At 42.5% G+C, this 21065-nt stretch overlaps 1 protein-coding gene across 3 annotated transcripts in view; it reads left to right on the forward strand.

Moving 5' to 3' along the window:
- The window catches only part of RASSF7 (Ras association domain family member 7), an 84115-nt gene extending 66279 nt beyond the window's left edge, over positions 1-17836 (forward strand). Inside the window, exons 4-6 of one of the 3 annotated variants that reach the window (XM_040328609.1) lie at positions 6245-6413; positions 11105-11253; positions 17712-17836. In XM_040328609.1, the coding sequence (XP_040184543.1) occupies positions 6245-6413; positions 11105-11214 (279 nt within the window). In that variant the 3' untranslated portion in view covers positions 11215-11253; positions 17712-17836. The remainder of the gene's footprint in view (positions 1-6244; positions 6414-11104; positions 11254-17711) is intronic. The other 2 variants (XM_040328608.1, XM_040328610.1) reach the window with 2 other exon arrangements.
- Positions 17837-21065: the final 3229 nt, after the last annotated feature.

The following is a 21065-nucleotide window of genomic DNA, read 5'->3' on the forward strand; positions in this document are numbered from 1 at the left end:
CGAGCACCTGGCGGAGATCGCGGCCGCCAGGTATGCGCATCGGCATCTAAGCAATGTGCCGGGCACAGTTTTTCCCCGCTGCGCGCCCAGGGAATGCAAATAAAAGTACGTCCAGGGACGTCCACCCGGCAGTTGAGAGCCGCACTGTGGAAGTCTTTTGTCTACAGCACGGGGCTCAAGTGGTGTGTTTTGTGTGTGTGTGTGTTTTGTGTGTCTCATCAGCCATAACATTATGACCACTGACCTGTAAAGTGAATAACATTGATATCTCATTACAATAACATCTGAAAGTGGATGGAATATATTAACTGCTTGCCGACCAACCACCGCCGTTATACGGCGACAGGTCGGCTCTGCTGGGCGAGATCACGTAGCTATACGTCATCTCTCCCAGCAGCCAATAGGGGCGCAGTTATACAGCTCCCGGTCCTGTCGGGGGAGAAATGCTTAATCTTCTGTTCATACAATGTATGAACAGCGATCAGTCATTTCCCTCAGTCAGTCCACCCCCCCCCTTCAGTTAGAACACACCCAGGGAACATACTTGACCCCTACCTCGCCCCCTAGTGTTAAGCCCTTCCCTGCCAGTGGCATTTTTATAGTAAACAATGCATTTTTATAGCACTGATCGCTATAAAAATGCCAATGGTCCCAAAAATGTGTCAAAAGTGTCCGCCATAATGTCGCAGTACCGAAAAAATTTTTTTTCCCTTGCATGTCCCCCTCAGATGTACAGCGATTGCACTTCCAAGTGCACATGTGGTGCAAAGTGGATTTGCCTTTCGTAAATAACCCCCAATGTGTTAAAAGCCGAAAAAATGGGCAAGTGTGAGGATTTGAGACTTGGACAAGGGCCAAATTATAATGGCTACACAATTGGGTCAGAGCAACTTCAAAACTGCAGCTCTTGTGGGATGTTTCTGGACTGCAGTGGTCAGGACCTACCAAAAGTGATCCAAGGAAGGAAAACCAGAGAACAGACAGGTTCGTGGACGATGGGGAGCGAAGACTGGTCCATATAGTCCGATGCAATAGGCTACTGTAGCTCAGATTGCTGAAAAGGTTATTGCTGGTTCCAATAGGAAGTTTCAGAACACAGTGCTTCCCTATTTTTTTTTTGCATATGGGGCTGCTTGGCTGCAGACTGGTCAGGGTGACCCGTTTCCATAGCCAGAAAGTGCTTACAATGGGCATGCGAGCATCAGAACTGAACCACAGAGCAATGGAAGAAGGTGGTCTATTCTGATGAATACAGGAATGGTTTTAAGGAACATGATAGGTAGTTTGGGGTGTTGACTTGGACTCCAAATTCTCCAGAATCCAATCGATTATCTTTGGGATGTGCTGGAAACCAAAATGATCCTTGGGAGGCCTCGCCTCACAACTTACAGGACTTCTAGGCTCTGCTACTGATGGCTTGATAATGGATCCCACAGTATATCTTCAGAGGTCTAGAGGAGTCTGTGCCTCAACTGGTTATGGTGGGTGGCCATCATGTTATGGCTGATCATGGGCATCCGCTGACATTTTTTCAGGGGGGGGGGCACTTTGGCAGTGGCGATACAGTCGCATTTAACCCTTTCTTCAAACGCTAGCGGGGGGTAAAAGTGCCCGCTAACGGCCAAATAGCGCAGCTAAAACGATGGTAAAATGCCACTTTTTAGCGGCGCTTTTCCGATAACGCGGCCAGCTAGCAGTGTGAAATCGCTCTTGAGATAATTCAGCTTCACTCAATGCCCATATAAATATAGCCTAGAGAATGTACAGACCCCCCCCCCCCATTCTGCACAGACCCCACCATTCAGTACAGATGGACCCCGCATTATGCACAGACCCCTCCATTCAGCACAGATGGACCCCCTTCAGCACAGACCCCACCATTCAGCACAGACCCCCCCTTCAGCACAGATGGATCCCCCTTCAGCACAGATGAACCCCCCATTCAGCACAAACCCCCCCCCTTCAGCACAGACGGACCCCCCTCCCCCATCTCATTCAGTACTTCAGATCAGCCATCAGCGCGGCACAGGCAGCAGGTTCCCTCCCCCTGTTTACACATAAACATTGGAGGGGGAGGCGGCTTCACTCTGCTCGTTGTGCCTGTGTGACATCCGGCCCAGGACTGCTCAGACAGCCCACGGCCACGAGACTTTTCAGCACCTTCTTGATTTTCCAGGGGGGGGCATTTGCCCCCCCCCCCCTTGCCCTATGGAGCGGACGCCCATGTGGCTGATCAGTGTGGATTTGGATGTATCCTTTAGTGCCAGTTCACACTGGGGCAGCACGACTTGCAGCGCGACTCTGCAAGGCGATCTGCACACGACTTCAAAGGCGACTTGCAAAATGACTTCAGTATCGAAGTCAATGCAAGTCGTCCCAAAGTCGTACAGGAACCTTTTTCTAAGTCGGAGCGACTTGAGTCACTCCTATTTGAACAGTTCCATAGTACAGAACGGATCGCCCCTGTGTGAACCGGCACTAACTGATGATTATCCAGTTTTTTTTGGAGGGGGCGTCATCTATTTGTTCAGCTAGAGAACCTGGAGCCTTTTCCACTCTTGCTTGTTGAATAACACTATTGGAAATTTTTCGTTAAGCAGTCAATTAGACAATGGTAGTCAGTCATTGTACACTGTACATGTACCTGGAAAATTCACCTGCAGTGAATGTTTGGTGAATGCCAGATGGACTGCTTTATAAATACGCTCCATGTGTTAATTTTCTATATTTAAACAGATTATTATTATTAATTTTTATTTTTTTTGGTCTCCTGCTTCCAACAGTCCAATGTCCCTCAAACTTTTTTTTTTTTTTTTTTTGCAAACTCTGATAATCATGCAATACAATGCTCAACAATTGCACTACTACAACAATTTAACAAACTAACCCTTTACATTCAACAAAATGCTCTGGCTTTATAATGCTAAAAACAAACAAACCAGCTATTTGCACTCCTCCATACAATGTAAAAAATAGTGTTACTTTCATTTTACACATTCATGGCTCACTAGTGCCATCTAGTGGACTATTTTATAAACCACAAAAGATATATACTTCAATATATTTTGCTGTCTCAGGACTTTTTCATAATGTCCTCTGTTACCATACTACATACACACTTACACACTTGGGTTGATTTACTAAAACTGGAGAGTGCAAAATCTGCTGCAGCTGTGCATGGTAGCCAATCGGCTTCTAAGTTCAGTTTGTTCAATTAAGCCTTGATGACAAAACCTGGAAGCTGATTGGTTTCGATGCTGAGCTGCACCAGATTTTTGCACTCTCCAGTTTTATTAAATCGGCCCAACTGTCTTCTGCAATTGGCTTCTCAATTTTTCTGCCATATTTGATTCAATTTTGTACAGTAGTATCTGATAAAGGTTTTTAATGCCTAAAATGGAATCAAAACTGCGATGATGCTGATGATTTGCTATACAAACAATATTTTCAACAATGAAAGCTGGGAATAACGGTCACATACCAAAAAATGCATTAAAGCTTAGTGAATTGAATCTAACATTTGCATGGATTCAAATTTGAATTTCACTTGAACTGTAGTTTCTGCTTTTGGATTGCAACATTGTGTGTGTGCGCGTGTGTAAAACTTAATTGGTTCCGGCCTATCATGGTTTGTCACTGAATCATTTTAAATCTGATTTTGGTCTTACCTGTATAATGCATACAGTAAGTGGGGCATCCAAGATGACAACAAAAGGAAAGGGGTGGATTACAGAAATTATACGTAGCTAGTAATGATTAGACTGGGCTCTCTGGGTTCACATATACTTGAAGTCTTGAGATGAATACTTGCCTTGTAAAACAACCCCATACAGTTTAAAAAAACATTTGTGTGTGTGTGTGTGTATATATATATATATATAGATGGATAGGTATGTGTGTATGTATGTATATTTATGTGTGTGTGTGTGTGTGTGTGTGTGTGTGTGTATATATGTGTGTGTGTGTGTGTGTATATGTATGTATGTATGTATGTATGTATGTGTGTGTTATATATATCTCACATAACCACTGTTTCCAAGCTGCATAAGGGGCCTAGAGAGCTGAGGGTAGAGAAACGGCAGTATACTGATCTTCCCAGTGAATGGCTGTGCAGTGTGTGTGTGTGGGGGGGGGGGGGGTTGTCAGCACAAGTCTGATCATCATTGGATGACAGGCAGTCACCAACAGAAAACTGGGAATGGATGTGCTCTCTCCATCTAACATGGCGAGTTTGAAATGGGAGAGCAGCTTTGGGTCCCCTCTATCTTCTTTTTCCATTTTATAAATACGACAGTCGTGGAAAGGCTGCAGAGACTCCCTAGACCCGGACGTCCGGGGATGGCTTCCCTTACTACTGTAAAGGGGTGTTTTATATGCTTATTCTTGTATTTGATATGTTTCTTTGCACGCACACCACTGTGAAGGTTTCTGTATTTCTGCGTGTCTCGCACAAATAAAGAATTGAAAAAAAAAAAAAATGGGAGAGCAGGAAGATTAGCAGGATCACCAGGAATTTCACACAAATTAAGCAATATAAAGAGAACCGTATACTTTTTTTTTTTTTAACGCAATTCTGTGGTATAACAGGCAAATATCAGGAATTGGAAATGATGGGGTAAGGGCCCTTTCACACGGGTGGATCAGTAATGATCCTCTCCGTGTGTCCTCAAAAGTTCAGCGGGGATCCTCCCTAAAATCCCTGCTGAGCTGGCAGCTGACAGGGCGGTCCCCGCACACTGTGCAGGGACCGCCCTGTCTTTCCTCCGCTCTCCCCTATGGGGGATCGGATGAACACGGACCGTATGTCCATGTTCATCCGATCCGGCAGACGGAAGAAAAATTGGGTTTTCTTTCGTCTGCAAATGCAGATCTTTGCGGAGGCGGACAATTACGGGTGTCAGCGGATGGTCATCCGCTGTCACCCGTAATCACATAGGGACCCATGTATGTCCCGTTTTAATCCGCAAATGGACGGATGAATGCGTACATATGGTCCGTACGTGTGAAAGGGCCCTAACCTCTTAAATTTTTTTCAATTTTTTAGCTGGAGAACTGTATACATTATCTGAAACAAAGTTCAAAAAGAATTGGCAAACTCTTAAGTCTGATGGACTTTTTTCATCGGAGAAACTGATCGTGTATGGGCCCCATCTGACTTTTTTTTCCATCGGTGAAAAAAATAGAACATGTTTTAAAATTTTCCGATGGGGTGGAAAAAAAAAAAAAAACTATAGTAAATTCCGATCGTCTGTGTGGAAATCCATCGGAGAAAAATCCATGCATGCTCAGAATCAAGTCGACGCATGCTCTAAAGCATTTTTTTTCTGCTCGTCGTAGTGTTTTACGTCACCGCGTTTTGGCGCGGTCAGAATTTTTAGTCTGATAGTGTGTATGCAAGATTGATGAAAGTCAGCTTCATCGGAATTCCGACGAAAAATTCCATCGTATCTTATTCCATCAGAAGTCCGATCGTGTGTATGCGGCATTAGACCACATTCACATCTGAGCCTTTTGTAGCTTGAAGCCTGAAGCTACAAAACGCTGGAGGGGAAAAAAATCTATTATTCTCTATGGCGATGGTTCACATCTCCACTCCAAAACGCCTGAAGCTCAAACAAGTTCTGGGACTTTTTTTTTTTTTTTTTTTTTTTTAAGGCAGATTTGGGCATTTTCTACTTTTTACATTGGTGACCTTTTGACCTGTACAAAAAATCGTGGTACAATTGCGTGACTTTCTGCCTGAAAACGCTATGCTCAGGTGTGAATGGGGGCATTAACGAGTGATTTTCAGGAAGGCTCAAAATCTTTGGAAGTTAGTGGGACCCCTTTATGTAATAACAGAGAGGACCCATCTCCTGCAGCTTATACAGGGTACAGAACTGCAGTCACTGATTAAGTCTATTGTAAAGAAAAAAAAAAATGGTTTTCTTACTTCAAAACTGTTTTGTATAGGCAAATCTTCTTCCCTTTTTTTTTTTTTTTTTTTTAAGCGTTGGATACAGTGTGGAAAGGTTCTATTCCCTCCTAGTTTTTATCCTCTGGTATCTGAATACTGTTGTGTAAATTGGCTACTCTGCACAGCTGTACCAGATTCTGTGTGCACCAGTTTTAGTAAATCTCCCTCAGTGTCTCTGAATGCAAAGAACATGCTTGACAATCCCATAGACTCTCTTCATGGCTTTCATTAGTATCTTAATAATATAATTATGCACTTCAGTGAGAACGTATTGAATTCTCTCCACAGGTCAAGGCCCAGGAACTCGAGGAGCTCAACAAGGACCTCAGACAGTGTAACCTTCAGCAATTCATTCAGCAGACGGGATCCATCGTCACCAATGGGCAGCTACGACCAAATGAAGACCCCCTAAATGAACAAAGCATCTCACTATGGGAATTGCAGCATGGCAGTTTAGGTATGAATGCTGGTCTTGTTCTACCTAACCCTTTCTTTTCTTTTACTAATAAAGCCATCGATTGATCTATTGTCCATAGAGAACCTGGTGCAGAATTGACAAGGGGGGCACTCTTTGCAATTGAAGAACATTTGACCTCTATATGTGGAAAGGCATCTTTAGAATGAGAGCTGTGGAATAGACTGCCAGCACAGGGTCACTTTTGTATATAAAAGCACTAAAAAAGCAATATGCTTACCTTTTCTGGTTGCCTCCTTCACTTCCCCCAGGCCCCTACAAGTATTCAGAAAGGACAGAGGGGTTGAAGTCCTGCTTCCCCTGCCACCTACAGTGGTTCCTCCCACCCATTCTTAGATCATGTAGTGACTTAAGAGCTGCAAAAAGATATCATTGCGGTTGGCGGCAAGTATTGAAAACTCCCAGAAGGTGTGGAGTACTTCTAGTGTTCAGGAAACCGTGATTAACAAATGCTGGTATATACAAAGTGACCCTATGCTGGCAGGGCCACCTAACAGCCACCAGTTCTAGACATTTCTGTTGGTGCACAAAATATACCTGGCTAATAATATTTATAAGAAATGACACCATAGGTCAGGGGTCTGAAACTGGCGGCCCTCCAGCTGTTGCAAAACCCAAAGTCCCATCATTGCCTCTGCCTGGGGGAGTCATGCTTGGAACTGTCAGCCTTGCAATGCCTCATGGGACTTCTAGTTTCGCAACAGCTGCAGGGCCGCCAGTTTGAGACCCCTGCCATAGGTGATCGATCTGGGTGTATTTAATTGCCTTATGGGAATCGGAAAGGTGTGGAGCAAAATAAACCATGGTTTATAAATATATGATCATCATTGTGCTTCTGTTCTTTGACAATCCAGTCACATGTTTGGGGTGGGAAAGAGACCTGTAAGTAAAAATGGAACAGCAACAGAAAAGCTCAGGTCCCCTCCCCTGTGCCATGGGGTATAGCTATATAAATCCTAGATCTGGATGGACAGAAATAGAAGTTCTTTTGGTAGCTAAATGAGCTCCCAAAAGGACTTGTATTTTAGTTTTAGCAGGAAATAATCCTAATTTAAGGGTAAAATCCAGCACTTGGGAACAAAGGCCAAATTGGTAGATCAGGTTTTATCAATTATTAAAATTGTATTGTGTTTTTTTATGATACCGATTGTAACTATATTGGGGTGATTCTGAAGGACCATAACTTTTTGTAATTTAGTTGTGAACTAAAAATGTGCTCTCCTAATTGAATTGTGTTGCCTCACCTTCAGTACGAAGCCTTTAACCACTTCAATACCAGGCACTTGTACACCTTCCTGCCCAGGCTAATTTTCAGCTTTAAGCGCTGTCGCAATTTGAATGACAATTGCACGGTCATGCTACACTGTACCCAAACAAATTCTTAGTCCTTATTTTGGAAATGGCTTTTTATAATTTTGCTTTCCAGAGTATATTTTTGGGATGTGGCAGCGTACGTTTGTTTTCCAAGGTATAGTAAAATACTTTTTCATTCTACTACACAGCCTCAATATTTGAGGCTTTAGTGAAAATGTTGGTACTTAAAGTGGTTGTAAAGGTAAACAAAAATGACAGCCAGCCCCTCTGTTCTATTAATCCACTCTACATAGTGTAAGTGTGTGTGTGTGTGTGTGTGTGTATGTATATATGTATGTGTGTATATATATATAATCTGCCTGTAAATACCTTATTTTCCATCTCTTCTGGCCAGTCACGTGACCTCCGGCCGCTCTATTCCTCAGATCTACAGGCTACATAAGGAGGGGCCAAGAACCCCCTCTGACGTCGGCTGGGGAGGTCACATGACTGCTGTGCTGGCTGCTCAGCACCTCCCACTGTAGCCCTTAGATGGGGAGGAGAGCAGCTGGTGGTCATGTGATTGGCCAGAACAGTAAGAAGATAAGGTATTTACAGGCATTGTTTTAAAAAAAATGTTTTACAGTGTAGGGTAGATTATTAGAACAGAGGGGCTTGCAGTAATATGTCTTTACTTTTTTTGCCAGCTACTAATAGTGGCAGGAGGGAGGCGGAGAGGGGGACATACACATGTGCACTAACGGGGAGGGAGGAGGAGAGAGAGGACAGCAGCGGATGATGGAGGCACATCAACTGACCACTGTAATCAGGGCTCAGCAGCCATGCTTACCGTGGTCAGCACACAGAGGGCGACACAGGAACAGGTAGGATCAACCAGGTTTTTTACAGCTTAGAAAGGGGCAGATTAGACAGCACAAGCACTGTGCTGTTTAATCTGCTATTGGGGAACAGGAGCTCTTCTTTCTCTTCTTCCTTCTTTTTCTTTTCTTTTTTTAAGGTTACAATAACTTTAAAGTAGGGATGACTGAGGCTCACACCAACCAACAACTACTACCAGAATTGCAAGTTAGTGCATTTAAAGGGCATCTGTAATAAACAAGTTACCTTTGTTGGAGGATCATCCTTTGACTCCTCGGGTATGCAATGGATTCAAGGCAGTGCAGCTGAACCACATGGGAGCAGAATAGGATCCTCCTCACTTTGCAACATCTGACCTAGAATAATAGTTGGAACATGTGTCACAACTATGGGGGCAGGGGGCTCCGGATGGTAAATGGGATGGCAGGGGTGCTTCCTTACCACATATACTCTGATGTCCTGCAATCCAATTATTTTGGCCTTAGAGTGCATCTGCAAGTGACTGGTGGAAGATTTCTATGAAGTTTAATTGTATTAGACTAATTTATTTTAAACAGAAAAAAACATCATGCAGTCTTTTAAATCAGACATGATTATTATCATTGCCTGGCTCATACACTTTAGTGGAGGAGGTTATGTAAGGATACGTTGTACAACATAACTAAATTACCGTACTCTATTGTATTAGAGCGCTCTATTCAGTCAGGGTCTCATTTGTGTAAGGGCTGGTTCACATCAGTGCGGTTCTTTGCATTTAAGGTACATTACCATTTGAACGCAATACAACATGCGTATTGATGAAAGCCCATCAAAGATGCAGCATGCAGAACGTTGTTGTTTTTTTTTTTTTTTTTTTTTTTTTTACTGCACCGCACCTAAATCAAATCTTTAGATGGAGTTGGAGAATCCTTGGCCCAGATTCTCGTAGAATCGCGTAAAACTGTGCGGGCGTAACGTATCTGATTTACGTAACGCCGCCGCAAGTTTTACAGGCAAGTGCTTTACTCTCAAAGAACTTGCCTGTAAAGTTGCGGTGGCGTAGCGTAAATCACCCGGCGCAAGCCCGCCTAATTCAAATTAGCCGGGTAGGGGGCGTGAAGCATTTAAATTAAGCGCGTTCCCGCGCTGAACGTACTGCGCATGCGCCGTCCGAAGAATATCCCAGGGTGCATTGCTCCAAATGACGTCGCAAGGACGTCATTGGTTTCGACGTGAACGTAAATGGCGTCCAGCCCCATTCACGGACGACTTACGCAAACGACGTACATTTTTAAATTTCGACGCGGGAACGACGGCCATACTTAACATTGGTTGCCCCTCATATAGCACGGGCAACTTTACGCCGGGACAAGCCTAACGTAAACGTTGTAACTTCACTGCGTCGGCCGCGCGTACGTTCGGGAATTTGCGTATCTAGCTAATTTGCATACTCGACGTGGGAAAACGACGGAGGCGACACCTAGCGGGCAAAAAAAAAAATTGCATTTAAGATCCGACGGCGTAAGAGCCTTACGCCTGTCGGATCTAATGGTTATCTATGCGTAACTGATTCTAAATCAGTCGCATAGATACGACGGCCCAGATTAGGACTTACGACGGCGCACATGGCGTTGCGCCGTCGTAAGCCCTTTGAGAATCTGGGCCCTTGTCTCTCCAATAGTAAAAATTTAAGTAAGGCAATCTCTTTTGTCGCAAAGTGTGGAAGGATTAGAGCCTGCCAGGTTTTTAATGCCATCTGTGAGGGTTTTACTGCCTAAGCCTCAGGAAAAGAACTGTGGAAAAATCTTACCAGAAATACAGACTGCAGTAACATCTGGTCAATTCCCATTAACCCAAAACTAAAGCAAATGTTGGGTTTAAAGTGTATGTGTATGCATAGTTAAACCCCTTTCTGACTCTTTCAAAAAGGGTTTAAGTTCCATTGAATTTATGTTCTCCTCTCTGTATTCAGTTGGGAAGATTTCCTGTAATTTCCTCCAATGGAGACACTATCGGCAATGTGAGGAAATCCACATCTTAGATGGTTGTCACAGGAAAAGGTGTCCCTTTTGGAAGATGTGCCCTCCTCTTTTGTTTTTGTGATTAACTGTCAAATTTATGATTACCTATAACTGTTTGTCCCAGGGGTCACCAGAACAAAGAGGATGAATCTATAGTACCTTGCAGGAACATAGACAACAATAAAAACCCGACAGGGGTTCAAAACCCTCCATACTGTGTACAAAATTATTGGCTATATGTAATACTTTTTACCTTTCCAAGGTAAAAATTGTTTCCCTAATATAAAATGACATTTGTTCAACTAAACTGTTGATTTAATAGGATACTTACTGTGCATCACTATAGACAAAAGCGCACAACAAAATGTGCTGAATGATTCTGTTAGTTCAGGTCAGAAACTAATTGCCGATATCTAAAAAGCTGCCCGATTTTTCTCCAGATCTAATAATGCTGTGTAGACCAACGTGATATTCTGATTAGAAATGATTCTTTTTCGACAGAGCCCACTGAATCTTTACCACGACTCCCTGCCAATCATCTGATGGGGCATCCTCGGAATTTACAGAACTCCCTGCTCTCTGTTCGGAACCCTGAGGGTGTGTATGTGTGACTCCTCGCTCTGCGCACGCTGCTTCTTGCTCTCCTGGTGGTGGGTGCTTTATGCATGTATAATAATGCTTTCATTGCTTTCATTGCTTTCTAGTCTACAGACTCATGATGAAATAAATGCTTATTGCTGGGCCTGCATAGAGGGTGTGCAGCATGCAGATAAAACGGCATTGCTTCTTGTGAGAACATAAACATGAGGAACCTGGATCCTCTGTATTGTATGGAGGCTTAAAAAAAAAAAAGAACCCTACCTTTTTTCACATATTTGATCTTGTATGATAAAGAGTACTATGTATAACGATGACCTATTCTGTTGCCCTATGCTAGCATAGGCTCTTAAAGTGTTTACTGTGCTTCTGAAATGCCACCATATTGCTTGTCATTCTGAGGGGAGTGTAGACGCGGCTCTTTGTATAGTATGTCCTTTATGACTGCTAGCACATGTACCTTCCAATGTGTGCGCCATCCTTGGGACTTTGTTGACGAGCAAATCAAATCCTTGTCATATATTGTATAGGCCATACCTGCAATTTATTATTGTACCAAATTTTTATAGCGCCAACAGCAGTGGCGTCACCCCCCCCCCCCCAATCCATGCACCTGGCCCCTAATCTACATGTAGGGCACCGGACACATGGATTCCAATGGGGTGTTTTTTAGAAGCACGTGATTAGAGCCAAAAAGGGTGGACTCGCAGAGCACTGCGCCCTGAGCGCACCCAGTTGTGTGACAATAGCGAATTAAAATTTTACTATTGTCTTCCTGATTCTCCTCCCAGCCAATCAGGAAGCAGGTCCTGAGACCCGATTGGCCAAGAGGAAAAGGGAACCCATTGGCTACCAAGGAGGAGACACAGGGGGAATCCACATGAAGCTGAGGCTCAGGGTTAAGCTGCCGCCCCAGAGGAATCTCTGCGTACGACCTAGTTTGGGTAAGTCCGGTTAACCGACCAACCGCGTGGGTGGCCGGTGGACCAGTGGCACCAGCCGCCAGCCTGCCCGGCCAACAGTTTGTGCAGCAGAAGCACTTTACAACATGGGGGGAGACAGTACAGTTACAATCCAAATCAATACAGGAGAAATGAGAGGTCCCTGCTCAAACTGTTGGCGGTATATAAATCCTGTATAATAATAATAATAATAATAATAATTGGAGATTACAATCAATTTATTTTACTATTTCAGCCTGGACATGACATTTATTTCAAGCAGGTGGAAACTACCGTATTTATCGGCGTATAACACGCACCCCAAGTTTAGGAGGCAAGTTTAAGGAAAAAAACTTACAATACAGCCTTGCCCAGTGTCTATCTGCAGCCTTGCCCAAAATTGCAGCATAATGGGTTTTAAAGCCACCAAGATACAGAGCCGGATGTCCTGTGTTTTTTTGATGGGACGTAAAGACTAGGAGGGGGTACTGGGTGTGACTGCGAGTGGAACCGAGCCTAGCCGAGTACACAGTACACTCGGCTCAGTCTATTTCGGCGGCGCTCGCTGCTCTTCCCCTCAGACAGCGGGGATCGGGGTATAACACGCACCCACGATTTTCCCCTGATTTTAAGGGGGGAAAAAAGTGTGTTATACGCCGATAAATACGGTATATATATATATTTATATACAGATTCCCTTCCCTAAAGCAGAATTAAATGTGGTTGTAAAAGAATGGCCCCAGAACCTTATGCCATAATATACTGGTATGCACCTCAAATTGGCACATTATTGCCAGACATACCTTGCCAAGCAATCCCCTCCAGCGATTGCACAGCTCAGTGTACATTAATGCAGACAGGTAGGCAGAAGCAGTTTTGACAGAAGAAGATAATGTGGTCTTTTCTGTAAAAAAATAATCCTACCTGTCGACTTTTTTTTATTTTTATTTTTTTATTTAAGTTTAATTCCACCTTAAAGGAAACTTTTATACATATAGGATATGTAGGCTGTCAATGTTGTTGACCTCCACTTCTAAAAGTAAAATTTTCCTGGCTGTCATGCTGATCTAATGACTTTACTTTCTGACTAATTGACCTGGAGCAAGTATACAGGACTTATACAGGACTTTCTAATCTCCATGATTGTCAGGAACTCAGAGTATCAAAGCCAATGACAGCCAGACGTCCAGTATTTTTAGAAAGAACTCCGCTATCTGCATTTGTATTTCCATCTATAAGGGTTTCATTCTATATTTCAAATATGTCAGAATGGGTGAGTTGGCTTCAATCCTAGACCCATTCACACTACAGAAACATGAAGCATGCCAGACTTGTGCACAGTATAACATGGGATTGTCTTTAAATTACTCTTAATTGGATCAGTGGCATGGATGCATGCTCTTCATCATGAGTCTGTTGCAGAGTTACTGTATTCTTTACTTGATTTACCTGTGTCGTGCATGAATTCAACACGTCTGCTAAAATTGACCTCTGCACGAAACTTAAAATGGCAACTCTGTTAAGCAGTGTCTCTATTTACCACATAAGTCCCTCACTCATGGGAATCCTACACCTAGTCCCTGTGTAAACTCAATGCTGGACAGTGTTCGGGCCTGGCATTTGGCCACTCGGGTCTGAAGCCCTGTACACACGGGTGAGAATCCTGTCAAATGAAAACCGTCGGTTTTCTCGACGGGATTCCTGGCAAGATTTTCTTGCCAAGCCCTGTGTACAGACGCACATTCAAAAGAACCTCCGTTCTTTTGAATGGCAAGAATGCGGTGACGTCATCAACTACAACGAGCATGCGCTCGTCGCATTCAATGCCGTTGCCGCCCTCTTGCTTCACCCTACCTATGCCTTGGAAGCTACTGTGCATGCGTCAGTCTCATCGAGCATGCACTGGTTTCCATGGAGGCAGGTAAGCATACACACGCTCGGGTTTCTCGGAAGGAAAACACTGCCGAAAATCCCAACGAGAAAATATTTTTCTCGTCGAGATTCACGGCAGTTTTCTATACGAAAAACCATACACACAAATGGTTTTCTCGGCAAAAAGCTCTGCCAGCAGTTTTCTTGCTGTTTCTTGTCGAGAAAACCGTGCGTGTGTATGAGGCCTGAGGCAGTGTTTCTCAACTCCTCAAGGCACCCCAACGGGTCATGTTTTCAGGATTTCCTTCAGATGAACCGGCTGTGGTCATTTCTAAGGCAGTAAAACTGATCAAATGGCCTGTGTAAAATAATGGAAAGCCTGTTATGGTGCCTTGAGGACTGGAGTTGTGAAACACCATTCTAAGCACTGCATTGTGCTGGGTACTTCTCATCATTTTTAAAACCAAGTGCAGCAGCGCAAAAGCACAGTAAATGTGAGTATCGGCAGGTAGGAAGTGCCTTATCAAGACAACCTGTCATTTTTTCTGGAATGTTCAAAGTGACAGATTCTTTTGACTTCCTAGGTCTGCTTGGCTGCTGTGGCTATTAGGGGCCGACTCTTGTTGGAATTGTAATCTTATATAAAATGCAACGAGAGAAGGAGGAACATGGAAAGGTGGTAGAACACCCACAAGTTCTAGGTCCACAGGAACAGAGTCAAGAATTATGGCAGTTGCTGTAGAGTTCACTTTTGGATACAATCTAAGACGTAAAAAAATAGGGGATGAATTGGCCCACTAGGCTCCATTTATAGCTAAAATTACATTTTTGAACGGCCTGTACACTTAGGCCGCGTTCACATGGTCGGTCCAAACCGATGAGAATGGACCGAAGTTCAGTTTCATCGGTCCAAACCGTCCGTGTGTACAGCCCATCGGTTTGTTGTCCTTCGGACCAAAATTTTAAAACTTGCTTTAAAATCGAACCGATGGACCGCTGACCGATCAGTCCAAACCGATGGTTAGTACACAAAAGCATCGGTTCAAAACCCGCGTATGCTCAGAATCAAGTCGACGCATACTTGGAAGCATTGAACTTCGTTTTTTTCAGCATGTCGTGTGTTTTACTTCACCACGTTCTGACCCGATCAGTTTTTGAACTGATGGTGTGTACGCACATCAGACCATCAGGCCACTTCAGCGGTGAACCGATTAAAAAACGGTCCGTCGGACCATTCTCATCAGTTTGGAACGACCGTGTGTACGCGGCCTTACTGATCATTTATTGCACGTGAATCCTTCATGCTGCAATTCTGGTAATTTGTTTTACAGGTGCCCCTGTTTCCCATCTTAAAAAAATTGGAGGTATGTGTTGCAATTGACTTCTTTAGCCTCAGAAAATGATCTCCTTACATTAACACAAGGCAAGCTTTCTTCACTTTGCTTTGTGTAAGCTGAACCATCAGTATGGCTCGGTGGAGGAGCACAGATACATAATTCATAGTCTGCTTTTCAGTGAAGACATAGCTGGCAACAGTCCATGTACTCTAGGTACAGCCTCAAGTATTGTCTAGGAAAATATGAATTCCTAGAAATGTCCCTGGATTTAAATAAACCCATCTCCTACAAAGTGTGTGTGTGTGTGTGTGTGTGTGTGTGTGTGTGTGTGTGTGTGTGTGTGTTGCTTCAACAACTTCAAATAATTGTAAAAATATATACTTAAAAAAAAAAAAAAGACCAGAGATCTTGTTTAATCTCATCTAGGAGGGTGATTGGGTGCCATGCTATTGACACTGATCAACCATAACCTTATGACCACCTACCTAATATTGAGTATGGCCCCCTTTTTCTAAAACCGCCCTGACCCATGTTATGTTATGGCTGATCAGTGTATACCCTCGTAGCCTTAATGTGACAATCATCGTAAAAACTCCAGTGATTTCTTACCTCAGCTGCTGCCATTATCTTTTGGGCCTATTGCCTTCAATAGGGATTCTCTGACCCAAAGATATTCCAGAGTGATCAGTAATGGAGGGTGGTCACTGGAGGGCATCACACTTTTCATATTGTGCCACAGAGGTACATGTAGTCTCACCCACTTGCTGCCTCTTACTTCCCTCTGCTAAAATGAAATGACTAGATTTCGGTAGAGGTCTTCCTCAAATTGACCAAGATAAGACCAGTAGGTCACATGTAAAATTGGAGTCGTATCTCAATTCAATTTCTCATCATGAGCTGTTGCAGCATTGCACAATTCCCTGTGGCCCTAAATTCCTAAAGGGCTGCTTCCTTTTTTTTAAACCCATGTTGTTTACACTTGGTAGCGCAGCTGCTTGATACTGTGCAAGATGTATCTGGGTGCCGCAGACAAATGGATGTGTACCTAGCGTATATCATTTGGATCACCCTTTTATCTTTCACAATTACCATAGTTTGCCACAGAGCTGTAAGGGAGATTTAATGCTATAAAGTGCTGCAAGTGGGTGGTTTTTACAATGCCTTTAAAAAAACATGCACTAACATCCACATTTTAAGGTCAAGCTTTTAAGGAGGTGTACCGCCTTATTCAAGTAGTACTAATACAGAAAGTTCTAGCAGAATGTTAAAGGGGTTGTAAAGGTACAATTTTTATTTCCTAAATGGCTTCCTTTACCTTAGTGCAGTCCTCCTTCACTTACCTCATCCTTCCATTTTGCTTTTAAATGTCCTTATTTCTTCTGAGAAATCCTCACTTCCTGATCTTCTGTCTGTAACTCCACACAGTAATGCGAGGCTTTCTCCCTGGTGTGGAGTGTCATGCTCGCCCCCTACCTTGGACAACAGGAGAGTCAGGACGCTCTCTTAATTGCAGATAAAGGAGCTGTGTGTTAGTGGGCGTCCTGACTCTCCTGTTGTACAAGGGAGGGGGCGAGCATGACACTCCACACCAGGGAGAAAGCCTCTCATTACTGTGTGTAGTTACAGACAGAAGAACAGGAAGTGAGGATTTCTCAGAAGAAATAAGGACATTTAAAAGCAAAAGCGAAGGATGAGGTAAGTAAAGGAGGACTGCACCAAGGTAAATTGTACCTTTTACAACCCTTTTAAGCTACAAAGAGGTCAGATGTAAATGGGGCCTTAGTGTACACACAATCTCAAAAATCCAAATTGATTCATTGATCAAGGGTCTCCAAACTTTATAAACAAAGGGCCAGTTTACTGTCCCACAGTCTTCAGCGAGATTAGAAAATGCCCCAGTGTCAATGAGAGTAGACAATGTCTCAGACTTGGTGATCAGTAGTAGTAGGAGGAGGAGTAGTACCCCATTGTTGGTCTCAGTGGAAGAAATGGCGCTTCACTGGTGGAAGGAATAGGGGCTGGTAGGAACAGATCCCCAAGGGCCAGATAAAGGCAAGAAAAGGGCTGCAGTTTGGAGACCACTAAATTGCAGAGTGCCCCTAAGTATCCTTGTATAAAATACTTTGGGGGAACAGCAATCCTATGCAATGTAAATAAAAAAAAAACTCTACATACACGTTTTCTTCTTGTACTCAAAATGATTATTTGCTGAAAAATATGTAATTGGGGGAAACATTTCGAAACGTATTTATATTTATCACAGATACTAAAATCAGGCCATAGTTTGTTGCATGACCTAAATGTTTTATACATTGATGAATGTAAGTATTGCTATTAATCCCAGGTTTTTATCTCTTGCAGTTCTGCCTTCTCGAGACACATCCTGGACATAAAAGAATGACGACAACCAGCAACCAACCCTGTTATGTTTGAGACATTGCAACTGTATAAATGAAATTACATTTTTATGTAAAAAAAAAATATATATATATATCTATATAAATACGTGTGTATATAGTAGTTTATAATATTTTGTATTATAAATTTCCTTTTTTACGTGTATATAACTTGGAAGTTTAAAATGTGCACAAATTAGGGGTGGGAATGTTTTATTTTCAATTAAATAAAGATGTTTAATATGTACCGTATGTATGTATTCTATGACAGATGAAATACAGTTTTCATATATCTTGAAAAAATATTAAATAAAAACATTTGTACTGTGTAATGTTTTTTTTTTTTTTTTTTTGTACAGGACCTCTCTCAAAGGTCATTAAAACCTAGATATCCAGATGGAATTTAGCATCAGTATGTACATATTAACTAGACAATAACCTACCAAAATAATTTGTAAATTGTATTTATAGATGTAAAAGCTTTTATTGGTACAGTGTTGGGATACATTCTATGCTTTATTTTTTGTTTATTATCTGAAAAACTGACAAATCTAAATTAAAGCAGAACTTTACCCATAACAACTTGATAAAAAAAAGAATGTTCTTTTAGCAAGGAACATAAATTCCACAAGAATTAGGCTACCGAAATTGGTGTGTGCCGTCAATTGCCTCCAGCATTGTTCTTGTTTTCTTCTTGCTGGAGGCTGCCATTTTGCAGAAGCCCTGAGCAGCAGTAAATCTTTAGTCTTAAATCTTAACACTACAGCGACATGAAAGTCGGCACAACTTTGCGAGGCAACTTAGAGTCGCCTCCAGGACAGGCAACTTTACCAGTGGCCAATCAAACAATAATCAGCTCTGTGGGAAGGAGGGGTTTGCCTGAGAAAACTATTTTCTCTTCCTGTAAAGTTGCTTCAGTTAAGACACTGATCCGACTTTGGAGGCGACTTCCATTGAAATCAATGGGTACAAGTCACCTTGAAGTAGTACAGGAACCTTTTCTGAAGTTGGAGTGACTTCAGTAGTGTACATTAAGATGGTTCTCATTCACCTTAATGTAATTTCTCATGTCGGGCGACACAAGTCGGATCCCAAGTCGCGGTAGTGTGAACGGGCACTGTGGCTGTCAGCTGATCAGCCTCTACATTTGCGGCACAGTGCTTAAAAATTGAGAACAACTGAGCATGTGCAGGGTAGGAGGGTGTATTTATGTATTTTAAACTTAAATGTTTTATATATTTATACCTGCAAAAGGGGGGCAGCCTGACATCATTTTCTGACTAAAGTTCTATTGCACTAATGCAGTGTTTCTCAATTCCAGTCCTCAGGCCCCCCCAACAGGTCAGGTTTTCAGGATTTCCCTCAGATGAAAAGGCTGTGGTGATTACTAAGGCAGTGAAACTGATCAAATCACCTGTGCAAAATAATGGAAATCCTGAAAACCTGACCTGTTGGGGGGGCCTGAGGACTGGAATTGAGAAACACTGCACTAATGTGAGTTTATGCCACAGGAGAATAAAGAATTGGACGGAGATTGCGACAGGACAATCTCTATTCACATGGATTTACTGGTACTGCATCTCTTCGTACATGACACTAAAAAAATAATGAATCCCTAACAAAAAAGAAAATGAATTCTACACACAAAGTTAAAATTCACCATTTTATTAATACAAATACATTTTAAAAAGTTTAAAATGGAAAACATCCTTAACACATAGGTGGTAATTATAATTGAATTGCACTTACATACTGTATATTAATAGGTATGATGGAGTAGTACATAACTGCCTCTGACGTGTTTCACAGGGAGAGCCTGCTTCCTCAGGGAAAACTGGCTAGGAATTCTGGCAGAAGTATTGAGAATACATGTAGCCTGAATCAGGAAAGTGGAACTGCGACCATTGCACATCAGGAAAATCCCACCACATCTTTAAGATGTATGAAAATGTATACAAGTGTGAATAGATGCATACCCTTAAAGCGGAGTTCCGGCCACAATTTCACTTTTTAAATATAAATACCCCTGTAATACACAAGCTTAATGTATTCTAGTAAAGTTGGTCTGTAAACTAAGGTCCGTTTTGTTAGGTTGTTACAGCATTTAGACACTTTATAAAATAGAAATTGACTGGGGCCATCTTAAGTGTGTGCATCATGAAGCCAGACTGTATGACTTCCTGGATTTCAGCCTTGCAAATCTCGCACATGCTCAGTGCTGCACAAGCAGTGTCAGATCAGGTTTCAGCACCTGTGCTGTCCAAGTCACATGATTCTTTGAGACTGGGGAGTGCACAGACTCCTGGAAAGTTACACCCACTAAATTCCCAGGAGTCTGTGCGGTGTAGGTTAGGAAGCATTAAGCACCTAGGTGCAGGAAGTGGAAAGATTAACTATTCTGCCTAGCAACAACACTTTGAAGGCATCTAAAAAAAAAATATATATTTTGTAAAGGACTAATGACTTTTTTTTAAAACTACTGATGTAATGTTATATTTATGGGTGGAACTCCACTTTAAGTAAATGTAATTGCTGCAATAAAGGTTTAAGGCGTCAGAAAAGAGTGTCTTCATATTGCAGTTTTTGATCCAAAATCAAAGTCGGCATTGGCGTTTCACCAAATATGTGGTGCCGCTTATGCCACACGAGTCCGAGAAAGGTGCTTGCTATCACAGCAACTATGTCCTTGCTTGATGTGGTGTCTACAGCCATTGCACCAAGGGTGAGTGTATTGTCCGACATCTTAGCAGGGCATCTAGGAAGCTGGGACAGGTATGACGCACTTTGTTCCATCTGGAACTAAGTTCATTTAAAAAAAAAAAAAAGGGATAATTCTTCTTTAATCTAATTATCCTATCCAACGCAATTCTTAGATGTCAAAAAGCAGTTTGCTGCCTGCAGTTGTACTTGTAAGGTATCACCAATGTGGCAAGCCATTATGTCAGTGTCCCCATTGGACAGATTCACACTTACCACCACTCGGTACAATAATACAACTGCCGAATTTCAATCCATCTATGGCCAGTTTACATAGCTGTGCAGAAATGGGGAAAAGTCACCTTCTGTCTCCAAGTTGTGTGAAATAAATACATGCAGCATTTAATTTTTACCTAAAATGTTGTGGTCCTGAACATGGTAAAGAAAAAAAATGCAAGGGATTATTCGCAAGCGATACTGCCTGAAAATGTAGCTGTTTGCCTAAAGTGGTTGTATACCCGCTTTCACATTTTTACCTACAGGTAACCCTATAATAAAGCTTACCTGTAGGTAAAAAAAAAGATCTCCTAATCCTGCACAGTTTGGGAGATATTCACCTTGC

This window comes from Rana temporaria, chromosome 11 (genome assembly GCF_905171775.1).
Source record: "Rana temporaria chromosome 11, aRanTem1.1, whole genome shotgun sequence".
In the NCBI taxonomy this organism is placed as follows: Eukaryota; Metazoa; Chordata; class Amphibia; order Anura; family Ranidae; genus Rana; species Rana temporaria.